This window comes from Bos indicus, chromosome 26 (genome assembly GCF_029378745.1).
Source record: "Bos indicus isolate NIAB-ARS_2022 breed Sahiwal x Tharparkar chromosome 26, NIAB-ARS_B.indTharparkar_mat_pri_1.0, whole genome shotgun sequence".
In the NCBI taxonomy this organism is placed as follows: domain Eukaryota; kingdom Metazoa; phylum Chordata; class Mammalia; order Artiodactyla; family Bovidae; genus Bos; species Bos indicus.
Window position 1 is genome coordinate 37,025,891 of NC_091785.1, and position 20,882 is coordinate 37,046,772.

At 48.4% G+C, this 20,882-nt stretch overlaps 1 protein-coding gene across 2 annotated transcripts in view; it reads left to right on the plus strand.

The window, feature by feature from the left end:
- The first annotated feature begins 8,239 nt into the window (after positions 1 to 8,239).
- SLC18A2 (solute carrier family 18 member A2) overlaps positions 8,240 to 20,882 on the plus strand; it is a 41,095-nt gene continuing 28,452 nt past the window's right edge. The window contains exons 1-5 of one of the 2 annotated variants that reach the window (XM_019988722.2): positions 8,240 to 8,354; positions 8,825 to 8,960; positions 10,540 to 10,891; positions 20,354 to 20,412; positions 20,671 to 20,754. In XM_019988722.2, the coding sequence (XP_019844281.2) occupies positions 8,840 to 8,960; positions 10,540 to 10,891; positions 20,354 to 20,412; positions 20,671 to 20,754 (616 nt within the window). In that variant the 5' untranslated portion in view covers positions 8,240 to 8,354; positions 8,825 to 8,839. The other variant, XM_070780919.1, reaches the window with a different exon arrangement.

Sequence of the window (20,882 nt, forward strand, 5' to 3'; positions counted from 1 at the left end):
GAGCTCTCTAGAACAGGTGAGGAGGGTGAACTGCAGGAGGCCTGGGTGACCGTCAGCGTAGCCACTGGAGATGATTGCAAAAGTCCAGGCAATAGTGGACGATCAAGGCTTACAGCTGATGAAAGGCTGCCCTTCACAGCTGCCTGGCTCCTCTGCAGCCTCTGATTACAGCAAATGTCCTCAGACAGGTTAGTGATTCTATTAAAGTGGCCAAACCTGGAGACCCACATTTTACAGATAATGCTGCATGAAGCCAGTTAATTCAGTGATTGAATTATTAAGTTAGAGCATCTATGACTTAATTTCATTGGCCGTCAGCAAGGCCTCCTTCAAGTAAATTGACATTTGCTTTGCCATTCTGTCTTAAAACCAGAACAGTAGATCTGGTTAAACTTTATACAGAAAATGTGCCTTTGCAGTATGCAGAAGAACTCAGAAAAGAATGAAAATAAAATGCATCTTTTTCCTACTTGTATTCTCAGTCTTTATATACGTGGTCAACAACAGATGGAGCTGGCTTCAAGAAGGAAGAAAGTTCTCTGAATGAGACCAATCTTGGCTGAGACCTTCCAAGAGCTCTTGAAAAGAATGTGAAGTCATTTGTTCAGGGTAAATAAGTATCAATTAAACCAAGGTGGTTGATGGCGTGGTTTTGATCTTCTACGTCTGCTGATTTTTTGGTCTAGGTGTTCAGATTCCCTAGTTTGGATTGTGAAATTGTCTTTTTCTCTTATTTAATTCTCTCTGGTTTTGTTTCATACATTTTGAAGTTCTCCTCGGGTGTATACACATTGAGTCTTATGTCTTCTACTGAATTAATCGCTTTTACCATGATATTAATGTAGTCATTTCAGCACTCTTACGCTTACAGTTTGCATGCTGTATTTTTTTTTCATCCATTTGCTTTCCACCTACCTGTGTCTATATTTAAATGGTCTCCTACAGACATCATAGAGGCGGGACTATTTTTAAAAAAAATCTATTCTGACAGTTTTCTGTCTCTTAATTGTGTGTTCCCCATACACAATGTGGAGAAGGAAATGGCAACCCACTCTAGTGTTCTTGCCTGGAGAATCCCAGGGACGGGGGAGCCTAGTGGGCTGCCATCTATGGGGTTGCACAAAGTTGGACACAACTGAAGTGACTTAGCAGCATACACAATGTAATTGTTAATATAGCTAGATTTCAATCTCATTTTACAATTTTTTATTTCTTTATTGACTTATTTTTGGCTGTGCTGGGTCTCTGTTGCTGCAGGAGCTTTTCTCTAGTTGCAGCAAGCAGGGGGCTACTCTCTCATGGGATGTGGGCTTCTCACTGTGGTGGCTTATTTTGTTTCAGAACATTGGCTCCAGGGTGCCTGGGCTTCAGCAGTTGTGACTCCCAGACTCTAGGACGCAGGCTCAATGGTTGTGGTGCACAGGCTTCGTTGCTCCGTGACATGTAGACTCTTCCTGGATAAAGGATAAAAACTGTATTTCCTACATTGGCAGGCGGATTCTTTACCACAGAGCCACCAGGGAAGCCCTCAATCTTATTTTTTGTTTTCTACTTGACTCCTCTAGGTTTTTTTGTTTGTTTGTTTGTTTGATTTCTTTTTATTTTTTCTTGCTCATCTGTTCCTCCTTCCTACCTTTTACAAGTATTTGAATACTTTACAGAATTCCATTTAATTTTCCTGTTAGCTATTTATTCTCCTTTTTATTACTTTTACAGGGGTTGTGCTAGAGATTACAATACACATTCTTGACTTCTTACAGTCCATTGACAGTGAATAATATACCACTTCACATAAAATACAGATATCTGGCTGCTTGATATCCCGACGACCACCCTCATCCTCTAAGTTATAGTTGTTTTAAGTAGTACATCTACTCGTCATCAATTCCTCAATTGTTATAGTTTTAAATGTTATAAATTTAAACAGTTAAAGACTTATTTATAAAGAGGGAAAAGGCAAAACAAAACAAAATAAGACCAAAACACCAGCTGTATATTTTGCATTTAGCCAGACAGCTTACTCTTTCTGATGTTCTCTGCTCTTTGCTGGACCTGGATTTCCATCTGCTCTCACTTCCCGTCAGTCTGGGTTAGGACTGAGCGCAGCCCTGCCTGCCCTGGGAGATAAAGCCCATGTGCAGCCTGTGTGTTCAGAGCAGCTAACTCTGTACTGAAAGGCTTCAACTTCTCTAGGTGCCCCATTGTGGGCAACCATGTGTGCAGAGAGTTGAGTTGATCATCTGTCTCATCTCTGATCATACTATCATCATTGGTCCTTGTAAGGCCCATTCCTTGGTTTATTTCCACTTTTTTCCCCCAATATCCCAGATGCTCACTCCTGGGCCCCTCCCCTATGAAGGCACCAACTCTGAAGAACTTAATACGGACACTCAAATAGGAATGAAGCCTCCAAAATAAGTGGTGCTCTGTGTGCTGTTACAACATGGAATCTTACTTTAGAGCCTGCTCACCTCCTTGAGCCTTTACACTCAAGGCTTAGTAGAATCTGTGCACAGACACGTGGGTAATCCCACATCCACGGCACTCCATTCTGAGCATCCTCCACATTTCAACTATTTATTCCCTAGTGATGGAGACCGAGGTTGCCTCCAACTCCCTACTGTGACCAACACTGTAATGCCTTCCCTTGTTCTTCCCCTCTTGGGATTTCCCTGAGATGTGGAAATCCCACATTGATCAGAGGGTGCACAGTGACTTAATTCCACCAAGCTCTCTGGAAAGGCTGCCCCAGTCCCCACAGCGCCCCCAAGGAAAGGGTCCCTATTTCCTTACATCTTCACCAACATCGGCATTTACCCAGCTTCCTAGTTGTTGCCAGTCTGATGGGTATAGAGCTGCCTCTTCCTCCCATTATAATTGGCATTTCTCTGATCACTAGTGTGTCTGAGCATCTCTTCATGAGTTTGGGAGCCATTGGGGCTCCCTCTTCTAGGAACAGCCTGCTTCAGCCTGTACCTGGCTCTCCACTGGGTACTCCACTCCTTATTCTGCCCATACATTAACCAGTGTATTGGGTTTTGCTGGCCCATGAACCATTGTGTCTCTTCAGGATGCCATTGTTCATCTCTGCTCTGATCCCTTGGGTGCATGTCACAGCTTAATGCCCAGGTTATAAATCTGTTTTCCTTATTTCCAAGGTCTCTGGTGGGGGGAGTGCCTGAGGATTTTCCCATGGACCACTCACACCTCCCACGTATCAGCACTTTCACTTTTCTGAGGCCAAGAAACCCTTCAAGTGTGAGCCTCTGCTCTGCGCCAGGCACTATGGCAGCTCCAAACAGCTCTGCTGGGTTGGTGGGATGGGGAGGCGGCTCCTATCATGCTTGAGTGACAGATGCGAAACTGGGGCATGTAAAAGTTTAATGGCTCGCTCAAATTCACAGAATTGTAAGTGACCCAGTCAGAAGCCATCCATAGCTTACACTCTTGTTAGTGTATCTCCCATAGTGCCTATTTCAAATAACTGCTACGTTCCAGAAAGCTCCATGCCTTATCTTTCCTAAATACTGAAATTCGGTGGGGAAAAAAAAAACAAGTCAACCCTGGTGGGACCTTTGTACCTTCCCAGTCCCTAGTGTTTGAAAAGGGTGGGAGTGGGAGGAGGCAGGGGGCTGAGTGGCTGAGCTCACCAGTCTGAGTTCCCAGGAAGAGTAAATACTGGGTTGGCCAGGAAGTTTGTTCGAGTTTTTCCTTAACATCCTACAGAAAATCCCAAACTTTTTGGTCAACCCAATAAATGTGTTCACTAGAAAATGAAAGTGAAAGTATTAGTCACTCAGTTGTGTCCAGCTCTTTGCGACCCCTGGACTGTAGCCCACAAGGCTCCTCTGCCCGTGTAATTCTCCAGGCAAGAATACTTGAGTGGGTTGCCATTCCCTTCTCCAGGGGATTTTCCCGACCCCTCCCGCATTGCAGGCTAATTCTTTATCATCTGAGCCACCATTGTTCACTAGGGGGCTTCCTCAAAGCCTGGTCCTAGAGGAGTGGGGGGAGAGAGACAGGAGGGTAACCTTGACCTTCCAGCAAAGGTGCTTCTCTTTCAGGTTCCCCCTGTTCTGCTTCAGAAGGGAACCTGACCTACCCAGAACACATTCTCCTTGCAGGTATTTAATGAGCTTCATCTGTGTTCTGGAACCTCGGTGATGACCAAGAAGGGGCTCCCTGGTCCTGATACCTGGAGAAACAGAGATAACTGATCACACCTATGGGAGAGCAGCTCCTCATGGACAGACATATTCTGGAGGAAGTAACAGTTCCATGAGGATTTACAAGAGAAGGGGACCTGTCTGATACTTGGGGTTGGGGTGTCCATGAAAGGATGGCTCCCCTTAAGAAGTGGCATTAGGACTGGTAACGAAGAATGAGAAGGTGATAACTAGAAGCAGAACTTCCTGGGCAGAGAACGCGGCAGAGAAGGACCGAGAGAAGCAAGTGTGGCAGGAGAGGGGAGGTAGGGGCTGAGTCAATTAAAAGGCTGTGGAGTCCCAAAGTCCCCGATCAGGCAGGGCTTTCCAGGTTGCTCTTCAATCTGCTACTTCAGGATACTGGGTATATATGAAGGTTTCCCAAGCCATAGCAGATGCTCATTCCATATGTCCTGTGCTTAAAAGTTAATCTGGCTGAGATGGACCCACCCAGGTAGAGACATGAGGGTTCTCTTTTATCACTTGCCCTTTCAACAATCTCCTGTCTCCCACTGGACAAAGAAAGGCTTACCTCCCACCCAACCTAACATGTACTGTTTTACTGGGTTACAGTGTTCTGAGGCATAAAAACATCTAGAGACAATATGGTTTCTTTTCTGTTAAGGCTCCAAAAATCCTCTCTCTACTCATCTCATTAGGTAATACACGTCTAATATGTTTCTCTTTGTGTTTAATGTTTATCAAAATTCATATCATACATTTTCAGCTTTATCATTTATATACTACTAATAATTGCTCTAATAACACAATCTTAAAAAAGAATTTTCAAACTTAGGACCTTATGGCCTAAAATGCTAATACATGTTAAAATGCTAATACATGTTCATATATCTGTTGCAGTTCATATAATAGATAAGGTAGTAAACACAGAATTTAAGTAATAAAAACATTACAGTTAGATAAAATTCTGTTGAAAGTGGCTAGAAAATATACTTTGAGAGCATAAAGGAAACAATGTAAAAATTTTACATTGTTAAAGAGAAACAATGTAACATTTACAGTATTAAAGAAAAAGTTGTTTGTATTTTTAAAAAATATGGTAATTTTATAATCCATTGGGTACATTTAAAAGAGAGTCATAATGGTTTTATATATAAAGGTGAATATAGCCTGGTGTACTGCAGTCCCTGGGGTTGCAGAGTTGGACAGGACTGAGCAATAGAACTGCACTGAACTGATACACGATATGGGGCTTCCCTGGTGGCTCAGACGGTAAAGAATCTGCCCGAAACACAGGAAACCTGGGTTCGATCCCTGGGTTGGGAAGATCCCCTGGAGAGGGGAATGGCAACCTACTCCAGTATTCTTGCCTAGAGAATTCCATGGACAGAGGAGCCTGGTGAGCTACAGTCCATGCAGTCACAAAGATTTAGACACAACTAAGTGGAAAATCCCATGGATGGAGGAGCCTGGTAGGCTGCAGTCCATGGGGTCACTAGGAGTTGGACACGACTGAGCGACTTCACTTTATTTTTTCACTTTCATGCATTGGAGAAGGAAATGGCAACCCACTCCAGTGTTCTTGCCTGGAGAATCCCAGGGAGGGTGGAGCCTGGTGGGCTGCCGTCTATGGGGTTGCACAGAGTTGGACAGACTGAAGCGACTTAGCAGCAGCAAGTGACTAACATACACACACATACATGATATACCCCTAAACAATTTAAATTTATGATGAAAGAATATTTTAGATGCCAACTGAGAAACGTGTGAGGCACACCTATCTTTTTAAAAACACTTTTGGGCATGTCAACAAAAAATCTGAAGCTGCTAATACAGGCTATGGTGCTCTAGTACGGGTGGCAGAGATCAGGAGAAGGGACCCAGGGACTGGCATTTTCCCCTAGCACCATATTCTTCCAGATGGCTGGGCTGGAGTTGGTGTGGCTTCCTCTCTGCACCATTGTGGTATTGCCACCAGAATGTGTAAGCACCCCAAGGATGAGAATTTTATCTCTTTGGGCCATTAATATCTGTCCAGTATCAACAACAGTGCCTGGTTGTGGTCAATGCTCAATAAATATTTGTTGGGTGATGAACGGTGGATGATGACTTTTACTTTGTGCCAGGCACTGTGTTAAGGAATCCCTGTGGATCCCCACAACAACACTGCATTATGTCCAGTTGGCATCATGTCCAGTTGGCATCCCCGTTTCAGAGATGAGGATACTAAGGCACGGAGAAGATACATAATGTGCCCGAGGTCACCTATCAAGGACACAGCAGACTGGCCCCAGGCATCCTGATAACCATGACACCTCTCTGGCCCAGGGAGCAGAGGGACAGGGCCTGTGTCTTTGTTCTGAAACTCCAGGCACTTTGGGCCACCCCATGAACGTGATACCCTTCTCAGCCATCTCAAACAGCTCCCTGCCAGCTGTTCTCTCCTCCTAAGTGGTTTTCCTCCCCTCCTCCGCGTTTAATATTTAAGTTGCACACATCCTGGGACATCCCAGAGTCCCCATGTTACTGACCTACTTGCTTATCCAACCATTTCTCTCACATCGGGGATGGCACAGGGGGCGTCTGGAAGGGAGGAAGGAGGTACAGAGAGAGGGGAGCCCCACACAGCACCCCGCTGCTCTCAGCAGTCTCCAGCTGACAAGCAAACATTAATAAAACATGGCCAGACTCTACCGCTACAGTCGCAGCAGATAACGTTTAGTCTAAGAGGCTTTCCAAGAAAACACCTTCTGTTCCTCCTGCCTGCCCCCTAAAGGGTCTCCAAAGCTCCAGCCCTGTCAGGAGGGGAAGTCTGTCTGTTTCTCTTTATAAAATAGAGGGACTTGGAAATCAAAGTGGGCTCCTGTCCTTTGGTAGTGAAGATGACAGCTTCAGGTCAGCCACAAACAGGCACTTTGCCAGAATCCCCCGAAAACACTGAGCGGAGAGCACTATAGTGCACAGGGCTTGGGCAGCTGCCCACGGGGTCCTTTTATCTGCACACCAGGCACTCACCTAGTCTCCAGTGCCCCCTGCTCAGGGGACATGGTCCTCCTTTCTGGGACCTGAACTCAGCGGCCTGGGGCCCTCATATCCTCACTCTCACTGTGGGGGTGATGCTGAGGGATGTCCCCTTCTCCCCGCCCCCCCGCCCCCGCGTTTCCACATCACCATCTGGAGGGTACCCGAGGACCCAGTGGTCAAAGAGGCCGAGGGGCATTCTGAACCAAGATCTGGAGGCGGGAGAGGGGAGGGGTGCTGGGATACTGGTGGCTTCTCCAGGGAACAGGTCTGTCCGCTGCCGCCCAACCCCAACCGCTGTCCCGGGCACACTCACTGAAGAGGCTTCATGTCCTCAGGAACACGGAGGCTCAACGAGAGCGTTAGCTCCTGAGGCCAGGCAATGGCACCCCACTCCAGTACTCTTGCCTGGAAAATCCCATGGATGGAGGAGCCTGGAAGGCTGCTGTCCATGGGGTCTCTGAGGGTTGGACACGACTGAGCGACTTCACTTTCACGCATTGGAGAAGGAAATGGCAACCCACTCCAGTGTTCTTGCCTGGAGAATCCCATGGATGGAAGAGCCTGGAAGGCTGCTGTCCATGGGGTCGCTGAGGGTTGGACACGACTGAGCGACTTCACTTTCACGCATTGGAGAAGGAAATGGCAACCCACTCTAGTGTTCTTGCCTGGAGAATCCCAGGGACAGGGGAGCCTGGTGGGCTGCCGTCTATGGGGTCGCACAGAGTCGGACACGACTGAAGTGACTCAGCAGCAGCAGAGGCCAGATGACAGCACTAATCCCCGACTCCTCATCCTGGCCCCTCGCCCTGGGGTTCCTGACATCCTCCCTTTAAGACCCATTCGCTTCACCCTGGCCGGTGTCCCCAGGGCTCACGGCGAAGTGCCCGGACAGGGGCGAGGGTCTGCTCTGGACGGGGCGACTCCAGAGTCCGGGCGCAAAGCCGGGTCCGGGACGGGGCGGGGACAGGAAAGCTACTGCGCCGGGAGGGCGGAGGCCGGGGCGCCCCAGCCCCCCGCCCCCGCTCCGCGCCGGCCGTGACGTCAGAGCCGGACCCAGTAAACTGAGCGGCGGCGGCCGGGCGCTGGGGTGGAGACTGCGACCGGAGCCGGCCGGCCAGACGGAGCCCACGGCGGCCAGGGCGGGCAGCCGCAGACCACCCCGAGGTAAGGCCGACCCCGCTCCCGGCCCGCGGGGCTCGGCGCTGGGGACTGATCGCCGCCCGGACGCGCGGGCGAGCGGGGCCCGGCCGAGGACAGGGGAAGCCCCCGGAGGAGCCACGCGCGGGGTTCCGAGGGGTCCCGAGAAAGCCGAGGTGCAGGACGCCTGGTGCGCGGGTGGCGCGCAGCCCTTTCCGAGCGCGCGGAGGGTGAAGTGGGCGCGGGCGGCGGAGAGCCGGGCGTGGCGGGAGCTCGCTCCCCGACGGCGCTCGCGGGCGTTATTACCCCCGGAGCGCAGGTGCCGGTGAGAACGCGCTCGCCCCACGTGAGCCGAGGGTGGGACGCCGGGGACCGTCTGGCGCCGCCAGGTGAGCGCCGCTCCCCGAACGCCCCTCCGGCGGGCCGGGCCGGGCGAGCCCTGGGATCGAGGGAGCCCGCGGCCCCGTACGGTCCCTGACCGCGCGCTGCGCCCGCAGCCGAGCCCAGGAGTCATGGCCCTGAGCGAGCTGGCGCTGCTCCGCCGGCTTCAGGAGAGCCGGCACTCGCGGAAGCTCATCCTGTTCATCGTGTTCCTCGCGCTGCTGCTGGACAACATGCTGCTCACGGTTGTGGGTACGTACAGACCCGGCGTCCCAGTCCCCCGGCGCGCCCCGCTTACCCCAGCGCGGTGCGGCCAGGTTGGAGAGAATACGTTTTTCAAAAAGACGTTCCCCGCCCGAGACTGCCTCGCGTAGGCTAGTGGCCGCGTTTGCGGCTTCGTTTTCCTGGAGGTCCGGTCAAAAAACTGTGACATCAGATAAAACCCAGAACTTATGTTTCCTCCTGATAATTTCCTGCTTCCCCTGTCACTTTCAACACGATAAAAAAAAAAAAAATTTTTTTTAATATTCTATGAAGGAAGAGCAATTTCCAGGATTCAGAATAATATTATAATAATTATTACGACCCCCGAAAAAGGTGGGTTAATAATGTGGTCTGTCACCTAAAGGAACAGTCAGCATACCTCCCTCCATAGAGGGAAGGGACATTTAAATGTAGCGACTCTGCAGATGACTTGACATGGACACATGTCAGGACTCCTATCAAGAGCAGTTTTAACTGGTGGTTTTCATCTTTTTTTGCTGAAATAGATTTTTGAACAGCTACATAATTGACATCCAGGTCTCTTAATTAGTCCCATGAACAACAGGTTTGGCACGCATATTTTCCTGAAAAATACCCCAATTTTTAATGAATAAAAAATGACTTTTTAAAGGGTCATTTCCCTTGTCTCTGTTTAAGTTTTTCTCTCTGGACAGTTTTCAGAGCACCAGAGAGTCAGGTTTTCACTTCCAGGAATATGGGAGCTTTGGGGCTCATCCTAGTAGAGTAACAAGGGCCTGTGTCCTCCTTTGTCTTGAATCCTCTGTTATACACATGCCCAAAGCTTCGATTACATCAGCTTTCTTTTCCTTTATGAAAGTCTCAGGAAGTCTTGAATTTGCCAAGTTGTATGAAACATTGCTGCTTCCCCCTCAAGTAATAGAAAGATAAAGTGAGTCTAGTGCAGAATTTCCGAATTATTACTTCCTGCCGGTTAATTTTTTTTTTTTTTTCTCTAAGACACATAATGAAATTTAGGTTTCTGTTTTCCTGATTCATTCACTTAAAGGTCTTTCTAGCCTCTTTCTGAGAAGCCCTGGTTGACCCCAGGTCAGCACGGACTAGATTTCAGATCGCATCTTTCTTTCCTTTCCTAAAATATTCCTATGAAGGAGCCCTGTAAGAAGCACAGGGAGCTCTGGGGCTGGTCAGGTCTGCTGGCCCTGAGAGCTCTCGCAGCCTCTGGGGCTTTGTTCTCAGAGCTTGTTGTTGTTAAGTCGCTCAGTCGTGTCCGACTCTTTGCAGCCCCTTGGACTGCAGCCCACCAGCCTTCCCTGTCCTTCACCATCTCCTGGAATTTGCTAAAACTTAAGTCCACTGAGTCAGTGATACCCTCTAATCTCTGTCACCCCTTTCTCTTTCTGCCCTCAATCTTTCCCAGAGCTAAACAGCATGAAATTGTTCAGTGTCGGTGCAGAGGTTCCCTTTCCTGAGGCAGACACGCCACTTCTCTGGGTCCCATTTAGCATTTGACAAGACCACAGTTTTGCTGGCTTTGGTCCCAGGGAAGCTTTCAGTGTAATCACCGTTGTCCTGCTCTTGTCCCCAGTCCCCATCATCCCGAGTTACTTGTACAGCATTGAGCATGAGAAAGATGCTCTAGAAATCCAGACCGCCAAGCCCGGGCTCACAGCCTCCGCCCCCGGGAGCTTCCAGAACATCTTCTCCTATTATGACAACTCCACCATGGTCACCGGGAACAGCACCGACCACCTTCAGGGGGCGCTGGTGCACGAGGCCACCACGCAGCACATGGCCACTAACTCGTCCTCGGCCTCTTCCGACTGTCCCAGTGAAGACAAAGACCTCCTGAATGAGAATGTGCAGGTCGGGCTGCTGTTTGCCTCGAAAGCCACTGTCCAGCTCCTCACCAACCCGTTCATAGGACTGTTGACCAACAGGTAGGTTATATTGTTTCGGTCAAGGAGCTAAATATTCATAATATTGTTCCAGATCATTTTGTTTCTCATTCATTGATCAGAGTCTGGAGATCCAAAGCTGGAGGGGAAATCCAGTCTCCTTCACCTTGTGTTTCCCTCTTGAGTCAGTGGCGATTTCCCATTTGGTGCTCCTTTTCATTGCCACCGTGGCCATCATTGTGGGATTGTATGTGCCACGTGGCTTTCTCTTCTCTTCCACCTCTGGTCATGGACTTCCCAATAGACAGCCAAAGTGGTTTCCTTCAGGGCTGGCTTGGTCAAGCTCGTGTGGATGGCCAGTTGGGGAACGTGGCATGTGATCCATAGTCCTGCTGATAGAGGAAGCAGCTCTCTGACACTGAGGCCCTGGGCAGTGCACCATCCCCTGCCACATGCTGAGCTGTGTCCATGTGCACACCAACAAAGAGAATTTTTTTTCCCCAAATAATTCAAGCTGCCCACACAAGCTTTATATTAATCCAGATGTTCTGGAGTCTTTTGAGACCCAGTTTTTCTGAATAATGGTTCACATTTCCATTGTTGGTGGCCATCCAGCTAATATTTGTTTGTCTCCAGCTGAGGTGGTCCAGCTCTGCCCAGGACTTGGGGGCTGCAAGCACAGGACAGGGGGCTTGCAAAAGAGGGGAGGAGGTGTCTGTTGCAAAGAGTGGGAGCTGGTAGAGTGAGCAGTGGTGGTGGGCTCCCATCTAAACAGTGTGACCCCAAAAGCAGAGATGTGAAAAACGGTGGAGAAAAACTCCGGTGCCCAGAGTCCTACCTGTGAAGCAGGCTTAGACGCACAAACAAAGACAAGGACCAGAGGTGGGAAAGAGCAAAAGAGGGGTCCAGAGAACTGAGGAGGGCAGGTCTGGGGGACTGGGCGGGGCTGGGCTATGAGGAGCCCCACGTGCTAGATGACAGAGGAGTAGGCGTTTGTTGCAGGAGCACTTGGGAGCCACTAGAGGTTCCAAAGCTAAGTTGAAGAGTCAGGGAAAGTGAAAAGTGAAAGTGTTAGTCACCCGGTCCTGTCCGACTCTTTGCAACCCCATGGACTGTAGCCCACCAGGCTCCTCTGTCCATGAGATTTCCCAGACAAGAATACTGGAGTGGGTTGCTATTTCCTCCTCCAAGGCCTAGTCTTTTATTAAAATATTGCTAATCGTATCAAGATGGTGACAATAGAGGGGTCCTGTGTGGCTGAGAGTGGGGCCAACTCTGGAGGGTTGGGGGCTCTATGAGGCAACAAGGCCTCGGGTGGCAGCAGGGGCTCAAAGTGGCCACAGCAGGCCTGCCTTCCTCCACACAAGCAGTCCTCTGAAACAACGATTTCTGGTAGGGTACCCGTGGTGAGTCGGATGGAAGCAGCTTTTCTACCTCTGCGATGTGATTTTCTGGACTGGGTGGTGCCAGTGAATCCATTTTAACCTTCCCAGGCCACATCCAGCCTGTAGGCTGTGTGGCAGTGTTACCAGGCTGCTGCCTAAAATGCTGAGCAGATGAATGCAGGACGCTGGGCAGACTGGGAGCCCACCAAGAGGCACCATTATTAAGGTGGCGTTCGGCATTTCGTCTATTCTTCAGGAGGAAAACCAGGCAGACCTCTGTGGTTTACAGGGTTTTCTTTCTTTTCTCACGCCTAAGAGTGCTCCTTAAAATGCATCTGGTATAATTACAGAAAACAGCTCAGGGTTTTGTATTCTGAGAAAGTAAACAGCTCAAATACTATATGGGAAAATTGAGGACATTATTGTAATAACACCTTGCCAATCACTTGAACATGAATGTCACTGGCTGTACAGCGCAATATTTAGAAACTTGGCGGAAATGATGTGAGCGTTCCAATCTTCCAAATGTAAATGGCAAATGAAAAGCTTTAAAAAAAATCCCATTTTCGTTTCTAATGCTTTGCTTATGCCAAGGGGCAGGAGCTTGTTTAAAACCAGCGAGACTTTTGCCCTATTATATACTCCAAATACTTTGACATTGCAGCCACCTCAGCGGTAGAGAATCTGCCTGCAATTCAGGAGCCGCAGGAGACGCAGGTTCGATCCCTGGGTTGGGAAGATCCCCTGGAAGAGGGAGCGGCAACCCACTCCAGTGTTCTTCCCTGGAGAATCCCATGGACAGAGGAACATGGCGGTCTTACAGTCCATGGGGTTGCAAAGAGTTGGATGCGACTTAGCATGCATGCATGCAAGGCTTGTGTTTGGGCCTCCTAAAAAAAATTATCTTCCAAGAGAAAACTAATTTCCTTTAGTAACCTGTGAAATTTAGTCTATTTGTATGGTGGAACTTGTCAAGAACAAAATTTTCCTCCCTAGCTGATTTCTCCCAGCTCTCCAGCAAATTTCAAAATAATCTTCATCTTCTAGCACTGCCTTGTAATGTGGAAATGGAAACAAATTTTAATATCAATGCAGGCAGGCAAAACAATTGAACAAACTCAGTTGTCCCTCCAACATGGTCATGATAAGTAATGTTTTCTAATATTTTCCAAGCCCAGTAGATATGAGTTTGGGGACTTGCAGCATTTCTGGGCACTCTACGGCTCTGCTCAGAGAAGTGATAAATATATTTCTGTTTACCGACTCTTCCCTTGTGAGCCATTGCAAATAGCCTTTTGATGTAATTTGTGCCAATCACATCCGCAATTACCAACGAGATATGTGACTCACATTTTCAGGGTTGTAAAGAACTGAGTTTAAAATAGCATTTTACACTTGGTTAATATGTTTCTGATTAAAGAGTAGTTAACACATGAAGCATCAGATCTTGAGGAGGCTTGAGCAAAAGCTTTTGGGGGTGTCTTAGTATTTTTATAGTAGTGGTCCCCAACCTTTTTGGCACCAGGGACTGGTTTTGTGAAGACAATTTTTCCATGGGTAGGGGGTGGGGGATACTTTGGCGATGATTCAAAAGCATTACATATATTGTGCACTTTATTTCTGTTATTATTACATCAGCTCCAGCTCAGATCACCAGGCATTAGATCCTGAAGGTTAGGGACCCCTGCTTTATAGCCAAAGGGGTTTGCCACTCACGAGGATAGGATTCCTCAGTGACTCAGTGGAATGAAATTGCAACCACTCCAGTGTTCTTTCCTGCAAAATCCCATGGACAGAGGAGCATGGCTAGCTATAGTCCATGGGGTCGAGAAACAATCAGACACAACTTAGCGACTAAACAACTCAGGAGGAGAAAGCATTTGTCCACACTCTGGCTGATGTCTTCCTGTCTTCTGGTTCTTTCCACCAGCTTACTGTTAACCCAGTTCGTACCTTTAGTTACGGAATATAAATAATATAGGTAAAATCTGCCTTTTTTGCATCTACTTGGGCTCTCCCTGGGTGCCCCAGGCTGAATGAGGAAAAGTACAAACAGTGAGTTGTTGGATGCTATTTTTATTCAGTGGGAGGGAGCTTAGGAAAAATCAGCCTGATCTGAGGGACCTCAATCCTCACCCACCTCCCTGGCCCTAGAAAAATATCTTTTTCCATCCCACAATGCATGCTGGCCCAGCCTCCTGGTGTCTCTGCAATGCTTCTGACAGTGGGGAAAAAAGAGACCTCTTGCATCTCCAGAGATATAGTAGGGAGCTTGCAGCCACTCATTTCTTGCTGTAAGCAGCTGCTGCTGCTGCTGCTAAGTCACTTCAGTTGTGTAAAATGAGACACCCAGTGTCACACCCATCATAACCCGTTGAACCCCCGCATTACAGTCCAGCACCCCATTGTTTGTGGTCACTATGCTGCCGTGTGAGTGGCTTTTGTGAGTGGGTGACAACAGAAGGCAGCCTCCTGTCTTTTGTTTTAAATATTGGGTAAGATCTCATGTCAAACCATGAAAATAAAATATGACGATTCTTCAGATCAGATCAGATCATTTCCTCAGTCGTGTCCGACTCTTTGCGACCCCATGAATCACAGCACGCCAGGCCTCCCTGTCCATCATCAACTCCCGGAGTTCACTCAGACTCACGTCCATCGAGTCAGTGATGCCATCCAGCCATCTCATCTTCTGTCATCCCCTTCTCCTCTTGCCCCCAATCCCTCCCAGCATCAGAGTCTTTTCCAATGAGTCAACTCTTTGCATGAGGTGGCCAAAGTACTGGAGTTTCATCTTTAGCATCAGTCCTTCCAAAGAACACCCAGGGCCAGTGACGATTCTTGGGAGTATTTAAATGCTCACTTTGCTGCTAGATGGTACAAGTAATTCCTGTTTCATTTCTTCTGTAGGTAGCATATTTTCACTGAATAATTTGTGACCAGATAGGGAACAAAGGACATTTTGACTGTGGTGAGGGTGGTGATCACAGGCCCAGTAACACACGTTCCAGAGCCTGTGGGTATGTGTCTTGACTTGATTGCCATCTTTGAGGCTTGTGTGACTTCTTCTCTAATTCCAGTTTAACTCTTCATTTCATGATCGCACTTGTGAGTGAAATGGAGTAGAAGGACTTACACGAGCAACAGCTGTTGTCATCTGGCCCAGTAAGTGGGTTTTAGAGGCACACACATAAAAAGCATGTTCCAGGGAGGTAAACAATGTGAAAACCACCTCTACATTTCTCTCTTCCGTAAGTCAAGTTAAGAACATGGCACCATGATCTTCACTTGCTTAACATAATGCTTTCATAGTAGTTGTATCTTTAGACCCAAGATATTCCAAATGAACCCAATGGCTTGGGAAAGGGTTAACTCCGGGGACGGGGGTGGGGAGAGCTCCCTCCTCAGCTTGTTGCTGTCTCAGTGGTCTGCTTTTTATCAAACCAGCATCAGTGGCTTAATTTATTTCCATAGTTACCTAGTATATTTGAAAGCCAGGTATTCTTCCTCACAAATCTTAGCCCACATCTGAACGACAGGGAGAAAGCTGCAGGGCATGAAATCCCCACCAAATCGACTGTGTGTTTTTGTGGGTTTTTTTCTCTAGCTTCAGGCAGTTGGTCTGAAGTGGGTTCTATAGCAATAAGCAGTGACCTTTTCAAAAAGCGTCTCCATGGACAGGGAAATCTGCCACTCTGGGAAGGGATCTCCCATCCCAGACGTCGTGAGGATGGAGAGGGTGTGACAGAGTGTTTGCTTTGAAATCAGAACAAGCTGGCCGTGGATTTGGGTCCTTCCCATGGGAGCAGAGCCCTCACGTGATCTGTGCATCAAGGAACACCCGGGAGAGTAAGAAATTCAAGACCCATGTAGCTCACTCCACACACGTTGTAACTGAAAGAGACAGACCCAGGGGCTAAACCTAAGGATTTTCTTTTATTTATGAAATGGTTGACCACAAGCTTCCAAGTCCTGTCGGACTTTTTGTGACCCAGTGGACTGTAGTTGGTCAGGCTCCTCTGTCCGTGGCATTTCCCAGGCAAGAATAGTGGAGTGGGTTGCCATTCCCTTCTCCAGGGGATCTCCCCGCTCCAGGGATGGACCCTGTGTCTCCTGCACACCACTGAGCCACTAGGAAATGTAAAATACCTCTCTGTTTACTGCTGTTCACCGTTTAGGAGTTGTGTTGAGATAATTGCAAAGGGAGATGTCACCTCTTGTCTCCTCTGGGGCAGTTTGTTCCCTTCTCTGTCCCCTATTCTGCGTCCTTGCTTTGGTTATTTACCCAGAAGAGGGAACCGAGGCAGATCTTAGCAAGCCTGGGACAAGAGCTTACATTAATCTCTGTGGTAAAGATAAACTAGTCCGTAGCATAGAGAACAAGTATTGATTGCCAGAGATAATTTAGGAACATAATAGGGTTTCTCCACTGACTGTGTATGGATACATAATACATGTAACTTTTATTGCTTTGCACTCTCTTCTAGGATTCAAATATACAATTTTTACTATTATTCCAATTGGATTATCTGTTCCCTGATGCCCTGTGGAGATGACTGTGGGCCAGGATGACTCACGAAGGGGTGATAATGGGATGCTTAGGTAAAGGTTTGCCGCATCAGACATGGCTCGGCTCAGTATCACTTTAATTGAGATGGCATTGAATTGCGGCAGGAGGCCAAATCAGACATTTATGACTAATGTCAGTTGAGGTTCTGACCATTTAGGAGACATTGTGGGGAGGGAGAAAGGACAGTGGCCATCTGCCCACTACTCAGTGACCCTGGGGCCTTGGGCAGCTGTCGTGAGGCAGGTGTTCAGGGGGACAGGGCATTCTGAGGGTGGAGAGCCAGGAGCTGCCCATTGGGCTGCATTTGCCTTGGGGCTGAGCTCCAGAGAAGGACGCTGCCCAGCACTTGCCACTGGGCAACCCTGCCAGTGGCTTGGCCAGTGTTGAAAGCATAAGGCACACGAGTCTGGTAGTGAGAAGGAAGCAGCAGGATCCCAGTGATACCCAAAGTGTCTGGTTTGCTCTGCACTTGTGGCTGAGTCACAGGCTCCACCTTTGAACCTTGACTTTCTCATCCGAGATGGGGGTTTGGACTGACCAGCCTTTGAGTTTCCTTCTAGCTTTGCCATTTGGTTTTCCAGTCATGCTTTATTAAAATCCCAAAGCAACTGAGAAACACAACAGTAGCTGCTGCATTTTTATAGAAAAACACAACACCTGGTCTTGGTTTAAAAGAATCATCCGTAAGTGCGCAGCCCTGTGGGTACCAAGCCACCTGGTATTAACAGGTACTGTGGGCACACGTTCCACGCACCCTGTGTGAACCTCTGCTCCTGCGACTGGTGTCCCCACCAAAGTGTAAACTAGTAGGACCCGGCCTCATCAACACTCTAGATTATGCCCTCTGCCCTGACTTTGGGGCAAGTTACTTAAATCTCTTGAGCCTCCATGTGGCCATCTGAAAATAGGATTGGAGCCAGCTACCACATGGAATTGTAACAGTCACAGGTGACTGCACGCTTATCGTCTCCAGGAGTGCTGGAGCCTCCTGCTAAGAAGGCGCTCACACCAGCTGTGTCCTGCCAGGTGACCTTGGTCGGTGGCCGGGCTGTCAACTGGATGTAATATTACTGGTATTCCAATAGCTTTGGCTTAAGTCAGTGGTTTTCCAAGCTGGATGTTGAAAGGGATAAGAAGCTTCTGTTCATTCCAGGGCAGCTGTGTGTTCGTTCTTCCCCCAGACATGCAACATGTTCAGTTGCTTAGTCGTGTCTGACTCTTTGCGACCCCATGGACTGCAAGCACCAGGCTTCCCTGTCCTCCACCAGCTCCTGGAGCTTGCTCAAACTCATGTCCATTGAGTCGGTGATGCCATCCAACCATCTCATCCTCTGTTGTCCCCTTCTCCTCCCGCCCTCAGTTTTCCCCAGCATCAGGGTCTTTTCCAGTGAGTCAGCTTTTTGCAGCAGGTGGCCAAAGTATTGGAGCTTCACCTTCCAATGAATATTCATGGTTGATTTCCTTTAGGATTGACTGGCTTGATCTCTTTGCAGTCCAGGAGACTCTCAAAAGTCTTCTTCAGCACCACAGTTCAAAAGCATCAATTCTTTGGCGCTCAGCCTTCTTTATGGACATGCAATAGTTGCTGAGAAAATAAACTGCCTGTGACTTCTCTCTGAGCCTCCTAAAAATTTCCTTCATCAGTTTCCATTAGTGCCGTGTTGGATCTGGTGATCTGGTGTTGTGAGCAGGTTTCTTTTGCCTGCAGAAGTAAGCACAGAGCAGTCGGTTCGGGGCTGGTGTAGACGAGCAGCTGTCATTTGATGGCATCTGAACTGCAGTTCAGCACCTCGGTATCTTTCCTAGTTCACCAGATTGGCTTCAAAGCCTGTTTTGTGAGTTACAAGCTCACTTCAGGTCACAGCAGAGGAGTCTTTGCATCGGTTTGTGGGGTGGTGATTGCCTGAGAATGCGATGATTTTATGATGCTGTTTCCTGGATGCACATGAAGCAGTTAAAAAATTATGTAAGTGGGACCAGAACTTTTAGAAGGTTCTGTTCAAAACCATATATGCCTTTTGGCTACCAGGGGAGGTTACTAAAGTAAGTCTGCAAGGAGAAGGACTGGATGGAATGGCCCTAAGTGGAATTAGCCCTAGGACATCAGACAAGTCAGTTTTTCATACCTCATCTGTAACATGTGGAAGTGGTCCATCTGCTCTTATCACATCAGGGAGCTCATGGGTGGAAGTGCTTGGAGAATAGAGTGTAACCTTAGGTGAAGGTATTGTTATGATTTTTCATTCCAGCCTTGAGTAGAAGAGCCCTCCCAGGCTGTGTGACTGGTACTCAGGGCTCCTTGTTCCTCGTTGGGTTTCTCTCCAGGGTCTTGAATGTCTGGGGCTGGAGGAAGATGAGGCCTGGAGATGCTCAGGGCTATTCTGGGCTGTGACACAGATCTCAAGGGCTGTAGCTCAGCCAGTCCCGGTCCCTGCTTTTTTGTGATTTGTTCCTGGCAGAAAGGAGGCCAGGGGGCAGGAAGCTGCTTTACTTTCATGTGCCATCTATATGACAGGGACAACCTGCTTGCTTAATCTGCAGAAACAGGTAGGGAAAACAGGAAGAGAATGGGGGATGAAGCAAAATTTCTGAAGCACTTGTCATGTTCCGGGTGCCCCGGTAGCAGCTTAATAGCCATGTCTCATATCATACCCAATCTACCACCCAGGTGGTACCAGTGGTAAAGAACCCACCCGCCAGTGCAGGAGACATAAGAGATGTGGATTCACTCCCTGGGTCAGGAAGATGCCCTAGAGAAGGGCATGGCAACCCACTCCAGTATTCTTGCCTGGAGAATCCCATGGACAGAGGAGCCTGGCGGGCTACAGTCCATGGGGTTGCAAAGAGTTGGACATGACTGAAGGGACTTAGCATTCCACCTCTGGGAAGTGGGTGGTGGTCTCTCTTTGAGCCTTGGGGGAGATCTACTTGAGTTAAATGGCAAGGCCAGGTGTCCAGCCAAGGGTGTGATACCCAGACGTTGAGGTCTCCCCACCTCTTCTGTCTGCCTGGTGGCGGAGCCCTGTGGTCTGTGGTCTTATGGAGCAATTAGGATGTTGAAATTTTTGCACAGAAAACAAGGCCTGTATCAGGGTCAAGGTGAAGATAGATTTGGAAATGTCCTCGTTTCCTGATGCCTCTTAGACGTACTGCAGTTGTGTCTGCTGCCCATGGAATCTCTTGATGACCTTTTACTAGAATCATTTGATTGCAGCTGTCCCTCTGGGGAAGCTTCAGCCAAGACTCTAATTAAAGAAAGTTTTACAAAATGCTGGAAACAGGGGCTATGTATTTGAATGTGTTCTGGGTTACTTGCCAAGATTTTATTAACATTTATGCCAGAGAAATTTCCCCTCAGAGTGGCAGTCCCTAAATGTATTCACGTTCTAAGACAGTCAAACACCAAAAGGTCACGGAGGAAGCACCAACTAAATGAATTTTTAGAAAAGTTGACCAGACGCTTATCCACCAGATCCCAAAGACTAATAGGAGAAACTCAATAGAAATACGGAGCAGTCACTAGGTTCTCTCTGTGGTTCTGTTTTGCAGAATTGGCTACCCAATTCCCATGTTTACGGGATTCTGCATCATGTTCATCTCAACAGTTAGTAAGTGTCTGACATTTGCCTTCTGAGTTTGGGTCACTGGGTGGGAATTGAGAACACAGCTGGGATGGGAGTGGGGGTAGGTATGTTGGCAACAACTGCAGAAAGGAGTGAGGGTCTTCAGGGTGGGTGAGGTCTTCAGGGAGCCAAAGCATGATGTGATTAATCCAGAAGTACCCTCATCAAGTTAAGGGAGGCCTTTAGAAAGGTCCTGTTTGAGCAGATTTGGTCACCGTGCCAGCCTGGCCACTCTCTCCGCAGTGTTCGCCTTCTCCCGCAGCTACGCCTTCCTGCTGATTGCCAGGTCCCTGCAGGGCATCGGTTCCTCCTGCTCATCTGTAGCTGGTAGGTGTGGAACCGACTAAGTCTGTGCCCCGGGGGCTTTGGTCTGTGGGAGGACCACGGGCACCGCCTTGGCTGGCGACCCTTTACGGAATGAGCTGGAATAATTCAGGCAATCAAGGTATCGGTGG